A 15358-nucleotide genomic window follows, 5' to 3' on the forward strand; every position below is an offset into this window, starting at 1 on the left:
ACACTCTATGGATCATTTAAAAATGGCAATTATCCTACATGTTTTTGGACAGCTGGAGGAAACCAGAGTACCTAGAGGAAACCCACCAAGCACTAGGAGAGCATGCAAACTCTACACACACGCACACACAGGCTTAAAGGTGGGACTCGAATCCGCAATTCCATAGAAGTGAGGCCAAAGCGCTAAGCACTACACCACCGTGCCTCCTTCATCTATTACTTAAATAAGTGTTGAAATGGCACAGTAGCCTACTGTATGAACCCATCCTTCATCAAAGGTAATGTATATTTGTTTTGATTCATTTAAGGATTTACTAAACCATGTAATGATCCCAGAAAAGAATAGGAAGATATTTTAAAATATTTAAACTGACAAAGAAAAACTAAACAAAAAAACAAACAAACAAATAAAAAAAAAGCCCCTGGGACTGAAACAGATTTCAAAATCAGTTTGCAATGATGTCAGTGTTGAAAGTAATAGAATTGAATAATAATAAAAGAATGCCTGTGTTTCCACACTGTGCCCCTCCAATTTCCCAATAAAAAAAAAAACCCTCCTGTCTATGTCATGTTCACTTTCTTTAATATGCTCTCATACAAGCAGACCTGCTTGTTCTACAAGATCCTGCCGTCATTTGCTTTTCCTGGCCTCGATTGTTGAAGAGGGAGTGAGGAAAGAGGAGAGAGGAGTGCACACTGGGTTTACAGCAGGAGAGAAACTCCAGCCCCCCTGAGCCCAATTTTAGGACGCCTAAAAATATGACCTGTCCCAACTTCTGCTGCGCTCGAAGGGGCTTCGGCCAATCATCATCCCCCCGCGGTGTGCGTGGGCCAATCACACACTGCGTGCGTATCTTTATTCAGATTGGAGAGGTCCCCCCTTCTCCATCCCACCGGTTCTATATGGTCACGATGACAGGGGCATGCCGAGGAGTCCAGCCGAGTGACGCGAGCTCCATGCTCTTGAGTGTGTGTGTGTGTGTGTGTATGTGTGTGTGTAGCTTTTTTTTTTTTTAAACAAGCACCTCTTAGGGCCTGGCTTTATTTAACCTACGGAGCGGATCCGGGCCATTTGTGCGCCTACGCGTCGCCGCGCGCGCAAGTCTCTCCTCGGTTCGTGTGCTGGAAAGTTGGGACGTGAGAGGATTTCGGACGTTTGAAGTTTAAAGAAGAAACAACAAAAAGAAACAAAGTTGTGTTTTTTTAAAAAAAGATACGTTACTCCGCAAGAACACACGCGCTCCAGAACTGTCTTTCTGATTTTCGAAAATCGCTCGCAACTTTGTTTCTCTTTGGCTGTTTTTTTTTTGGCATTGCCTGGCACTGCCTGTCTCTCTGTCTCTCTGTCTCTCTCTCCGCCTGCGGTGAAGTTTCACACATACGCACACTTACACACGCACACGCACACAGGCGCGCTCGCGTTTGCGCGCCCCAGCCGTACGGACTGCCTGCACTATAAAACCCAGGGAGAGAAAAAAAATCATGATGAGCAACAACGCGTACTACGAGCAGCAGCAGCAGCAGCAGCAGTTCCAGCAGCAGCCGCAGCAGTATTACTACCAGGACGGCGAGGACGGAGGCGGAGAGGAGGAGATGCCCGCCACCGAGAAGGACCTGGCCGAGGACGCGCCGTGGAAGAAGATCCAGCAGAACACTTTCACGCGATGGTGCAACGAGCACCTGAAGTGCGTGAACAAGAAGATCGTGGATCTGCAGAAAGACCTCAGCGATGGCCTCAAGCTCATCGGGCTCCTAGAGGTGCTGAGCCAGAAGAAGATGTACAGGAAGTACCACGCCAGGCCCAACTTCAGACAGATGAAGCTGGAGAACGTGTCCGTGGCGCTGGAGTTCCTCGAAAGGGAGCACATCAAGCTGGTGTCTATAGGTAAGCTGTGTGCTTTGGCACCAGGTGTAACTTCTGCAAATCTGGAGTGGAGTGGAGAGTGACTCGCGAGTGAATCGGTTCCATTCGCGCAACTCTGTTAAGTGAATCGATTCACATCGTAGTTTTTTTTATTTTATTTTTATGTGTCAAGATAAAATATATCAGCAAATATATTGTTTATGGAACTATATTACTAATTATGAACACTTATTCATTTTAGAATAGTTTTTAAAAACATAACTATCAAAAAATGATCAAAGCTTTACAATAACTTTGCATAGTGAATCAAACAAATCAAACATAGCATTCCTACTGTTTGATGTCTTTGAACTTGTAGTTTCCCAGTTAAGTGAATCATAATGCACCCTACTGCTGTAACCAGGAGATTATTTATTCTCTGGCTAAAAGCAGAAGCGTAAGCCTGTCTGTTGTGATAAAACTGCATCAATGTTCAAGTTTTATACGTTCCTATAGTTATCCTATTATTATCAGCTTTAAATAAGCTTGCAACATGCAAAAGGACTTTTAATAAATCACATGTGGTGAATGTGATGGTGGTATTGTGTTGAATCCAGATGCTCCAGATGTGACTTTGTGAGTTTTGAATGATGAATCAGAACATTCACCTCGTGTCACATCAGCGTTTTGTCAAAGGGTGTTTTTCAGATTGTAACAGCTGATTTATAGAATGTTTTATTGACACTGTTCCAAAGCATATTAAGTATTTTAAGCATTTCTGAGTTTTTATCAGCATATTTATCATGCAAGAAGTTATTAAACAAGTCGTCTTGGTGAAAGTTTAGTTTGGATATTTATCGTGCAATAATTAACTTCTTCTGACACATTTTGCGTTTGCACATTTATAACTTTGGCGAGTGAAATAGATGGAGCCGTCACATTAACAGTGTTGCAGCCGTTATACTTCGATGGCATCATCACAGAGAAATCTGTGTGTATTGTTAGTTCTCATTTATAAGACAAACAACACTAGACAACATGAACAACAGTTTATTCTTGTGCATGACTGACACTCTATGTAGTGGATTGTTGTGCAAATGCGTGTTTACATCACTCACTCACTCACTCACTTACACATACATACACACACATACACACACAGCGATACATATTTAACACAGCTGTGCTGGGTCAGAAAGTGCAGAAAGTAAGTGTGTCCATCGCTGGAGGGTGTGTGTCTGCTCTAAGTCCAATTCACGGTCCATGCTCAAAGGATTTCGGTGCGATCCTTTATGTGGAAATCTGCTGCTGGCCTGGAAATGACATTTGAATAGAATCGATTCTCAACCACCGCTGCAATGTTACAGTGGAGGTTATTCTGGAAAATCAATTGTCTTTTCTTTTTTGTTGCGTAAGTGAATCTCCGAAGTCTGTGGAAGTGCTCTCCATACTCAATAATGCATAGTCAGAGCTATGAAATAATTCTGTTTAAAGGCTGCATTTGTTTTGCCAAACTTATTGCAGATCAGAGGCACAAGGCATGTTAGTTTCATGTTCATACTCTCCAAAATAATGCACCCATCTCTAAGGAGGTATACATAAGATAAGATGTGAGCTTAGCCAGGATGTGAATGTTTTTTTAGCAGGAATGGATGTCTGATGACAGGATCATGTGGTGATAATAGAAAAATGATGAGAGAAGCGAGGGTTTTATTCACCCGAAGAGACGGCAGTGGAAATTTGCTCCCCATGACAGGGTAATGTATTGGCAGCCTTTGTTCCTGGAAGCTCGCTTTGGACTCTTTGTTTCATCAGCACCCTTGTACTCGCCTCCACTGTCTCTCATCTCAAGTCCAACTCTCTCTATGCAATGGTAGAATTTGCAAATCTGACAGGAGATGTTAAAACTGATCTCATCCACAGAATATTTGCATACAATTTGATGGAAATACAGTAGGTAATCAATCAACATTTTGGAAAGGGATTGAAAATCGGCAGAACTTTTAGATAAAATCCAAACGAGGAGAATAAATGGGGATTGGCTTGACTAAGTACCTTGGCATGCTTCTTACTATCTCTACTGGGAGAATGCTGTTTATAGGTTATGATGCCGATCGGGAAAGGCTAGAATATATCGACTAGCCTTTCTTTCTTAAAAAAATATTGTTAAATTATGTTATTTAGAATTGAGAAATAGCATAAAGTGATTTCATGAATGTTTGTGAAAAATACATGTATGAAGTAGAGGCTGATTTCTGACTTAAATACTGTAGTTTCTTACTTTTCATCAAGTAAACTGAGTGAATGAATACATTTTAGTCTACTTTTTCAGTATTCCCAATCAGTCATCATTGGTGCTGATGTCTTTTTGTGGATACAAAATCAGTGAGTTAAAGAACGGCACCAGATCTAATATTATTCCCATGATGAATAAATCAGGACATTGTAGCACAAAAGATGTGGAGGCTGAGTAGTAGTAGTTAAGCTCTGGAGTATACATAGGGACACGACTTGATTAGTAACAGATGTGTGTTCAAAGTGACCACAGTGTGTGCGGAGAAAAAAAATAGGTCAGCAGTCTCAGACACACACTCCAGAGTAGTACGTTTGGGCCCAGCTGTCACTGGTGATAACATGAACATTTCTAGAAGGGCACCTGTCATGGACCACTCTCTACCGCTCTCTGTGGGGTCGACTGGTGGAGGACCAGGAAAATCTCCCACAACCAGCCTACTGTACCTCTTTCAGGCTAGGTTCTATAAGAATCGGCTTACTACCTTATGAGGAATTATTGCACTCTAGGATTTTGGTATCATCACACATGCACTGAACATTGCCACAGGGCCATGTACTGTATACTGCATATTCTACTTCATTACCTACAGTTTACATTGAGTGTTATATTTGTTTTATACTGTAGAATGAGAATTGACCATTGAGTTAAGTAGCATGAGTTACTCAAATTACAAAATCTCTTTCTCAGTATATTTTGCTTCAAAACATTTCTTTTGTTTGGATAAAAATGGCTTTGGTGTTTACTTGAATAATTGGAACAAGTTCCTTTAGATGTAGCATGATTGTTCCAATGCATGATGTTTCTGTCTTAGAACAAACCTGTTCACTGTTGAACCTGGATTACTGTTTGTGTGCACTTTTTTGGCATTTCCCCCATGTGGGATTTCTCAGTTTTTTTTGGTTTCCTGAGACCTCCTATAAATGTGCTGGTATGTAAGGGGTCTAATTTAAACTGCCCCTTTGTGTGAATGAGTGTGTAAGTGTGAGTGCGCCTTGAGTTGGATTGGCAACCTGACCCAGGGTGTATTCCAGCTTTATGACCGATGTTCCCATGATAAGCTCAAGATCCAGCATGCAGTTACTGAATGTGAATAAAAGAATGTATAATAGGTTTACCAGGGAACATATTAAGAACCTGATACCAACCTGAATAACTTGGTGTGTTTAAACACAATGAAGCCCAGAATCTTTTCAAGTCTATGGTTTTTCAACACTTGGATGGACACTTGGATGGATAAAAACTATGGTTTTTCAACACTTGGATGGACCAGTGGACCAGTATGTTTATGGCAGGAAATACCACCCAGGCATTTCTTGATCCAGTGTACAATATCTTCAAGATCAAGATTTCAACCTTGTCATACACTGGATTGGCAGTTTATTAGTTACACATACCTAATAGCATGATGCACATCATTTGGAACAGCATGAATATGCCATAGGTATTTGGATGTCTACAAAGCCTTGCTTTAAATAGCCCTGCATGTTGGATTAGACAGAAAGAGATAAAAATGTAGCAAGACCTTATGGCTACCAAAACAATCACTCCTTTTTCTTGTTGTATCCCATTCAAAGGCCTGGACACATTTGTGCTGTTACGTATGCCAAATGAGTTGCAACTTGTTATTAGAATGATGTAACAAATCAACTAGCTTTACTTTTTTTCTTCTTTTTTAATCCCTATTCTGTGTTTTTTTCAAAAAGCAGAAAAGAGCCTTTTTTTGTCATTTGCATTTGGCAAATCATGTTTTTGATTCAAATGTCCTGCATTTGATCTTTTCTGAGTGGGTGATTGATGCCGAGACAGCTGGACTCTGGGCTCTATCCACTGACAGGTGCTGGAAATAGACCCCAAGCTAAACGGAGTGGGGCTGCTGGGGGACAAGACTGAACGAGCGGGGAAATGGATTGCAGAGCTTAAAGGTTACTTAAGTAGTAGCCATGATTTCCAGAAACATGAGCTGACATCAAGTCTCTTTCGGAATGTGAAGATTTCTCAATAGTGGTGAAAAACTAAAACCTGTTACTGATATTTCAATCTCTTTTGAAGAAAGAAAATTATTTAGCCACTCATATTTGGTGTCCAAAGCCTGATGTAGAAGTACTTGACCTTTACTAGTAGGATGCATGGACTGTTGAATTATTACACCAAACATTGCTGCATATAGAACTAATAATAATGATAATAATAATAATAATAATAACACCTGACATCAATGCTGGGGGATTTTAAAATGGTCAGTAAAGACTTATTGGATACCACTGCATGACAGCATCAATTGGAAACCAATGTGCTTTTACTCTGCTTTAACTCAAATCAAATCCAGATGTCTTTGGGAAACCACACAGCTGGAATTAAGACTAGTAAGGGAGAAAGTGAATTGTTGAGTGAACTAGAACATACAGCATGGGGATTGATTTCTCGTTTTCACTTTCTATGTCTTGTTATGTACGGATATATGTTAGGGTACGTTACATATCGTTTTTTTAAAGTAGGGATTTTGCCAGTATCATCCAACAGGAGAGCTGTGATATCTGTAAACAGCAGGCAGCCCTGAACTATGATATTATAATTCAGTGAAAATGTATGTTACTTTTAAATAAATTTTAAACAAAATGTATAATTTGTAATGCACAAATTAACCATTAGAATGCTTTAAGCTACACTTTGGCTCCCGAACCTCTTATTATTTTACTTTACAGCAGTGATTCCATTAGTATGCGCTCACGTGAGTGTCATTAGCGATATTCCTTGCAAATTTTCCGACAAAACAGTCTCTACAATGTGTGTGTGTGTGTGTATTTGTGTGAAATTTAAATAAGAGAGAAGAAAGGTAAGAGGAGTCTCCTCTTACTTTAGCTTCACACACACACACACACACACACCCACACACACACATAAACGGAAACACTTATCTGTCGGGATTTATTTTTACTTTTTTTATGCAAAGTGCAAGTTAATTTGTTTTATTTTTACTTTATATTTTGTATTAATTATTTTTATATAATTATTTTAGGGGCTGTGGAGCGAATAATGTGAGTTTCCATTATATCTTATGAGAAGATTTGCTTTGATTTACGAGTGTTTTGGAATACAACCCCATTTTCGGAACAAATTATACTCATAATCATGTATTTAGACTGTGGGAGGAAACCGGAGTCCCCGAAGGAACGGGCCAAGCACACAAGAGGACATGCAAACTTCATGCACACAGACCCAAGATGGGAGTCGACCCGGCCAGTAGCAGAACTGCAATGCAGAAATCTAGCTTTAACAGAAAGGTTTTAATAAATTTTTTTTAATCAGGGCTTCCTTCAGAGTTAAATTCAATTTGAATTAACAAAGGAGATGACTATAAAAACTTTTATTGATCTGTTATGATTTTATTTTAAGGCATTTTAAAGGGCTGTTGCAAAGGTCGCTAGCAAGTCTACTTTGCGCAACCTGATAAAATAGTCACTGAATTTCAGAACTGACATACAAGGAATACTTAAAACTTATTTGACATTTCTGAAGCATGTCCTTGCTTAAATTTGAAATTTCCTCTGCTACAGCTCAGAGACAGTTTTATATAACATAGCTTAGCATCGAGCACTCAGATTATAAGCTAAATAATTAGATGCTTTTTATATATTAACTCTATTTGCTACTGTATGTTTTTTTTTTATGGAAAGGAAAATAATTTGTGTGTAAGGGTTATTTTTCCCCTAAGTTGCTGTTTCCAAACCCCCCCAGAAACAGAGGTGTCCAGCTAGCTACAAAAACATTCGGCTAAACATGCTAATCAGATTATGAGGCTTTTGCATTGACTGGGACATGAATGACCAAATGAAACAGCCATGTATAAAACACTGTTTTTTAGGCAGTATAAAGTTATTTAAAGTTCATTCAAAATTATTTGAAGTTTAAATTATTTTAAGACAAACTGTGATAAAGGTAGCACAAAGGGTAATAAAACATTTAGTGCAAATATTCTTGCTAAATCTTTGACACTTTCATACTAGTTGTATTTCAATTGCAAGTTGATAAGTTGACAACAAAGATAGCCTTTGGAGAAAAACAGTTAAAAAGAGTTAACCATAAATGACCAGAGGAATTTGTTAACTAGCTTATTAGCTGACATATTTTCGTGACTGAGAGAAACTTATTTGTCTTTTCTGAAGCATGTCCTTGCTTAAATTTGGAATTTTCTCTGCTACAGCTCAGAGACAGTTATATAGAATATAGTTTAGCATTGAGCACTCTGACTGATAGTGATAGAATTACCTCCCACCCCCAACGTATATATAATATATGCCCCCACTCGCTCTGTGTGTGTGTGTGTGTGTGTGCGCATGTTCACTCTCCTCTTCAGATAAAATAGTGTCTCTAATTGTTACCATGTGTCAGCTAGTCAGTTCAGTGGAATGTTCGAGTGGAATGAGAACTCACACACACACACACACACACGCACACACACTTACTTTGATTGTTCAAGTGCTGTCTAATCTTCACTTCCCGTCTTCCTGTCACTAATACTGATTACATGTTCCCTGATCAGCCTTCTAGAATATTAGTTAATTACATAAACAGAAACTTTGCATCGTGAACCAGTCAATTCTAGATGTACTGTACGTACATGTGACAGCAGATACTCATGTACATGTTCTTCTTTTTGTTGTTGTTTTTGTTGTTGTTGTTTATTTTCCTGATTCTCTTGCATGACCAAACATCTTGTTGTTTACGGTGTAATTAAACCGTCAGTAAAGTTTATTTGAATATTTTGGAGCTGTATGCATTCGAAAATTCCAAGAACGTGATTTTTGTCCTTGTTTCTGGAGTTTTATATGCCAGCTGACTGCCTGCCCACTAGGAATTATACACGCTCTGAGTCTTTTAGCACAGAGATGGAAAAAACAGATTTTTGGTATACCAGTTAAGCTAAAGGAGGCCTGTGCTTGAGCATGCACATGTAGAAGAGTGGAGGATAGAACTAAAAGTATACTGCACACCTACAGTACATAAAAGTAGATACACCTACATGGATTTTCACTTCCTGGATCTTTTGTGTTATGATTAGGAGACCAGTAGTAAGTTTCTTAATGATACGAGGAAGCAGCGGTTAATCATCTACTTTCCCATAATTCATAATGATGTGACTTTTGAAAAAGGGATAACTTATGAGTGTGGAAGTAAACCACAGTAATAAGTTAAAAAAATAATGTTATGTCTGGTGCATATGCAAATAATTAATCAGTGGCTGTGATTTAAAGCACGTAACCACCCTGAGCATGATTATTTTCTAATAGCGATATGTTCTGAAGAATTGCGTTCCTCTTACACCACTGCAACTTACTTATACTGTACAAGGTGCTTTTTCTTGTGACTGAAGGCCTAAAAACACAGTACTGTGATGATCCGCAGTAAAACATTTGAATGGTGTAAATGTTTGAAAGAAGGCCATTGGTTCAAGGTGGCTCGGAGCCTACTGCAGTCGTTTATGTTAACATTCAGTGAGTGGCCTGGCCCTCAATGGACAAATTGTAACACATTTACAGAAGAGACGCCCCTGTCTAAGAGAACTGCAGACGCAATCATTTATGAACACCACTTGCACATTGCAGAAACTCCAAGTAATTTTTATATGTTTGGGCCACTGAAGGAGTTCCTGGGAGGCTAGGGTTTCAAATGTAAAACAGGCAGTCCGATAATGCATCCAGCGTACTGAGAAAACCTTAATGGTATCCAAGCACAAGTATAAACTGGGGTATGTGCTTTAGTGTAGCATGGGATTATATAGAGAAATAAAGAGAGTTTCATAGCTGTGTTCTGTTGTTCTGCACAATAAAAAGTCCCCACACTTTTAATCTATTAATAGTTATATAGTTGTATATATAGTTATATATAGTTATATATTTCATATTGTGTAACACCAAAGATACCGTACAATTTAGTAGCTTTTAACAGTTGTAAACAGAAAGTAAAAAGCTGTTTGACATTATACAATACCTTGTATAATTTGTTAACACATTAAAATGTGCATTCATATAAATTCTGCAGCTGGAACTACTGCTAAGCTGGAACTGCTATTATAGAAAATTAATCAGCACTGTCTGTCCATTCAGAATTACGAATTCAACAATGCTGTGCTATAAATAACTCTAAACTCTGGTTCAGCTGTTGAAATACATAGAGTGAGAGTCATACTGGTGACTATGTGACCTCTGTAGCATGGCTGTGATTGCCAGGAACCCGAGAGGACGCCGTAGCAGGATCTGTTGTCCACGGTATCAGGCACAGACTGCTGTCAGCAGCACCCTGATGATGTCATTGACTAGGCTGACCCTGGGTTGCCAGAAGAATGCCTCCATCTTCCAGACATAAGCAGCAGTCTTAATCATCTACTAAACCTAACTGAATGCTAGAGAATAAGTTAAGAATATTTCCCAAGGAGCTGTTTTTGAGAATGTTGAACCACGTCTGTGTGAGTGTTTGTGTGTGTGTGTGTTTGTGCAACAGCTGTGGGCAGACAGATGTCCGATTTATAGTACTCCATTTTGAGTGTTTCTGAAGTGCTTTGTGTATTTGACTTGTATTCCAGTTTCCCCAAAGTAACTGAAACTGATGGTGAACGTGGTAAACACACTGATTTACACTGCTCTTACATAATCATCCATTACAGGGATAAACCCAAGCAGAGGAAAAACTTCTCGAAATCGTCAGCATGATGGCTTGTTTCTGTTTGCAACTTGAAATAAACGTGTGTGTGTGTGTGTTTGTCTCGGCGCAAGAGTGAGGAATCAGCAGACTCAGCAGACACTCATTTTAAGATATGGTTTATCTTTTTCTCCCTCTGACTTTGTGCATGTGTCTGTGCGTGATATCATTGTCTGCTCTACCTCCTCATTAATGCAGTAAAGGAACAATGTGTCTGTGTGTGTGTGTGTGTGTGTGTGTGTGTGTGTGTGTGTGTGTGTGTGAGATATCATTATCTGCGCTACCTCTTTGTCAGTATGTGTGTATACAGCATGAATGGTTATGGTAAATGAAAATTGTGTGTGTGTGTGATATTATATTCTGCTTTACCTCTTCATTCAGTGTGTGTATACACAACACGAGTGTTTATGATAAAGGCTTAGTGTAACCTATAGCCTGAATATTACAACATCCAATCTTATGTAAGCTCTTATCTTCATGAGCAAGTCCTTTAACATTGTATTAATATGTGACTGATGTGGTGAAATGTACATTTCATTTCCTTTTTTCAGCATAGTAGAAGTGTAAAAACAGTTTCACTTTGTATCTTCAAGCCTTATGATTAAGTGAGGATAATAAATGGCAGCCAGGATTATTACAGTAGAGCAAACACGTCCGATCTCAGTCACATCCGCTCCGGAGCCAAAATGGTGCTACTTTGTTTACGTTTTGTGTGTAGCGCGTTTATTTTATTATGTGTATGGATATCGTCGCAACTGGTGTCCGTACATACAACAGCCAGACACTTTTCAACCTAAATAACCCGGTTAATGTTATCCGCGATGAGCTGCGGGAAAAGCTACGCGACCTCGGCTTGCTGCGTGAACCAGGCCTCGAAGCCTCAGCGTTGCCTGATGCAGGAGGCCGGAGGAAGGGTCATCGGAAGCGGTGCGCGAGGAAGCGGAAGCGCGGCAAGCGGGCGGGAGTCTGTGCTAGGCTAAAAACAAACCCTAGCCGGCCGGCTCTCCCGTCCATCATCTTATCCAACGTCTGCTCTCTGGACAATAAACTGGACTACATCCGACTCCAGCAGGCTACACAGCGTGAGGTTAGAGACTGCTGTGTCTTTGTTTTCACGGAGACATGGCTCAGCGACAGAGTACCGGACGCCGCTATTCAGCTAGACGGGCTAGCCTCGTTTCGCGCCGACAGGAATACAGCTCTGTGCGGTAAGACTCGCGGTGGCGGCTTATGTGTTTACATCAACACGAAATGGTGCAAGAACTCTGTGCTAGTTTCTAGTTATTGCTCATTGCTAGTGGAGTTTGTGATTGTTAGATGCAGACCTTTTTATTTACCACGAGAATTCACCACTGTTTTCATTATCGGAGTGTACATTCCACCTAGCGCTAATGCTAAGGAAGCGCTATGGGAATTGTATACTAAGATCAGTGAACTGCAAAATACACACCCGGATGGACTGTTTATTGTTGCTGGAGATTTCAACCATGCAAATCTCAAGTCAGTGCTTCCTAGATTTCATCAGTATGTGGACTTTGCAACGAGAGGGAAAAACACGCTGGATCTTGTTTACACAAACATCCCCGGCGCATATCGGGCAGAGCCCCGCCCCCACCTCGGCTACTCAGACCACATCTCTGTTATGCTAATTCCAGCATACAGACCACTCGTCAGGCGCTCAAAACCGGTTCTGAAGCAGGTGAGAACCTGGCCTGCAGGAGCCATCTCTGCTCTTCAGGACTGTTTCGAGTGCACTGACTGGAACATGTTTAGGGAGGCTGCAACTTACGGCGACTTCACTGACTTGGAGGAGTACACGTCATCAGTGACCAGCTACATCAACAAGTGCACCGATGACGTCACTGTCTCCAAGAGCATCATCTCACGACCCAACCAGAAACCGTGGATTACTGCGGAAGTGCGTGCACTTCTGAGGACCAGAGACTCTGCCTTCAAAGCGGGAGACAAGGTGGCCCTCAGAACAGCAAGGGCCAAACTTTCTCGGGCCATCAGAGAGGCAAAGCGCGCACACGCCCAGAAAATCCACAATCACTTCAGGGACAGCGGTGACACACGGCGCATGTGGCAGGGCTTACAAGCCATCACAAACTACAGGGCGACATCACCTGCCTGTGACAGTGACGGCTCCCTCCCGGATGCGCTGAACAACTTTTATGCTCGGTTTGACAGGCAGAACAACGTAGCAGCGAGGAAGACCACCCCTCCTCCGAACGACCAGGTGCTGTGTCTCACTACAGCTGAGGTGAGGAAAACTCTACGCAGAGTCAACCCACGTAAAGCTGCTGGACCAGACAACATCCCAGGCAGAGTGCTCAGAGAATGTGCTGAACAGCTGGCAGATGTTCTCACCGACATCTTTAACATCTCTCTGAGCAGCGCCGTCGTTCCCACGTGCTTCAAGGCCACCACCATCGTCCCCGTGCCCAAGAAGTCTACTGTGTCCTGTCTCAATGACTACCGTCCCGTTGCACTCACACCCACCATCATGAAGTGCTTCGAGCGGCTCGTCATGAGACACATAAAGACCCTGCTGCCCTCCTCACTGGACCCACTGCAATTTGCGTACCGTCCTAACCGCTCAACGGACGACGCCATCTCCACTACACTCCATCTTGCCCTCACACACCTTGACAAGAAGGACACATATGTTCGAATGCTGTACATAGATTTCAGCTCAGCATTCAACACTATCATCCCCCAACAACTAATTGGGAAGCTGAACCTGTTGGGCCTGAACACCTCCCTCTGCAACTGGATCCTGGACTTTCTGACCGGTAGGCCTCAGTCAGTACGGATCGGGAACTGCACCTCCAGCACCACCACACTGAGCACTGGGGCCCCACAAGGCTGTGTGCTCAGTCCCCTGCTGTTCACACTGCTGACTCACGACTGTGTAGCAACACACAGTTCGAACCACATCATTAAGTTCGCTGATGACACGACCGTGGTGGGTCTCATTAGCAAGAACGACGAGTCAGCGTACAGAGAGGAAGTGCAGAGGCTAACAGACTGGTGTAAAGACAACAACCTGTCTCTAAATGTTGACAAGACAAAGGAGATGGTTGTTGACTTTAGGAGGACACGAGGCGACCATTCTCCGCTGAGCATCAATGGCTCCTCTGTGGGAATCGTCGAAAGCACCAAATTCCTGGGTGTCCACCTAGAGAAGGACCTCAGCTGGTCCCTCAACACCAGCTCCCTACAGAAGAAAGCCCAACAGCGTCTCTTCTTTCTGAGAAGACTGAGGAAGGCCCAGCTTCCACCACCGATCCTGACCACCTTCTATAGAGGAACTATCGAGAGCATCCTGAGCGGCTGCATCACTGTCTGGTTTGGGAATTGTGCCATATCGGATCGCAAAACCCTACAACGGATAGTGAGGACAGCGGAGAAGATCATCGGGGCCTCTCTCCCCTCTATTGAAGACATCTACACCACACGCTGCATCCGCAAAGCCACCAGCATTGTGGCTGATCGGACACACCCCTCTCACACACACTTTACACTCCTGCCATCTGGAAAAAGGTACCGAAGCATTCGGGCACACACATCCAGACTGTGCAACAGCTTTTTTCCACAAGCCATCCGTCTCCTCAACAAAAAGGGACTGGACTGATAAACACAAACACACTCACACACACACAAACACAAACATTATCACACAGCTTAACTCAACTACCTCAAAATATTGAGACTGGACTGACTAATCAACACAAGTGCAGACACACTGACCTACACCACCAAATTATCGTACATACCAACCTGTAAATGCTTCACTGTTTTTAACAATCTTTTTGCACAATGATCATTACTGGACTACATTTTTGCACTAATTCCTCAAATCTTGCTGCTGTTTTAAGGAATGTTTGTTTACCCACTACCTCAACACCATATTTTATGTTCTGTTATGTCGTGGTTGCGCACTGTCACTTTGTTGTTGCTCTTGTTTGCACATTTGCACGTGCACTTTATGTTGTCTGTAAAAATGTTACTTAGTTAGTTAGTTTTTGTTAATTTATGTTGTAATTTATGTTAGATCTCTCTGTCCTGTCTCTGCTAGCCAGTTAACTAGGCCTCTTGGTTAGCTAGTTTAGTGTCTCTGTTAATTTATGTTGTAAGTTTATGTTGCATGTAGCACCTTGGTCCTGGAGGAACGTTGTTTCGTTTCACTGTGTACTAACTGTATATGGTTGTAATGACAATAAAGCCCACTTGAACTTGAACTTGAACTTGAACATCCACCTAATTTCTGGCCCCTCAAGCTTCCACCTTTTGTATTTGGCAGTCGTTTCCGGTTCTTGTTAGTGCCCTTCCCCACTGTTTGCTGGTTCCACCTGTTGTTCATTCCAGCCTTTACAATTGAAGCCATTTGGTTGCTTCAAACATTTATTTATACAAAGTGCTAGTTCCCTGAGTCACACCAGCAGGATGTGCCAGGGCTTATTAGGCAATTAGGCCAGCTTCAGGAAAAAAAATTAAATTCATGTACATAATGGTGAACTT

At 41.6% G+C, this 15358-nt stretch overlaps 1 protein-coding gene across 8 annotated transcripts in view; it reads left to right on the top strand.

Moving 5' to 3' along the window:
• The first annotated feature begins 967 nt into the window (after window positions 1-967).
• The window catches only part of flncb (filamin C, gamma b (actin binding protein 280)), an 80891-nt gene continuing 66500 nt past the window's right edge, over window positions 968-15358 (top strand). For 4 of the 8 annotated variants that reach the window (XM_053508739.1, XM_053508740.1, XM_053508741.1 and 1 more), the window contains exon 1: window positions 968-1884. In XM_053508739.1, coding sequence (XP_053364714.1) covers window positions 1482-1884 — 403 coding nt within the window. In that variant the 5' untranslated portion in view covers window positions 968-1481. The remainder of the gene's footprint in view (window positions 1885-15358) is intronic. The other 4 variants (XM_053508743.1, XM_053508744.1, XM_053508745.1 and 1 more) reach the window with 1 other exon arrangement.

This window comes from Clarias gariepinus, chromosome 12, assembly GCF_024256425.1.
Source record: "Clarias gariepinus isolate MV-2021 ecotype Netherlands chromosome 12, CGAR_prim_01v2, whole genome shotgun sequence".
In the NCBI taxonomy this organism is placed as follows: Eukaryota; Metazoa; Chordata; class Actinopteri; order Siluriformes; family Clariidae; genus Clarias; species Clarias gariepinus.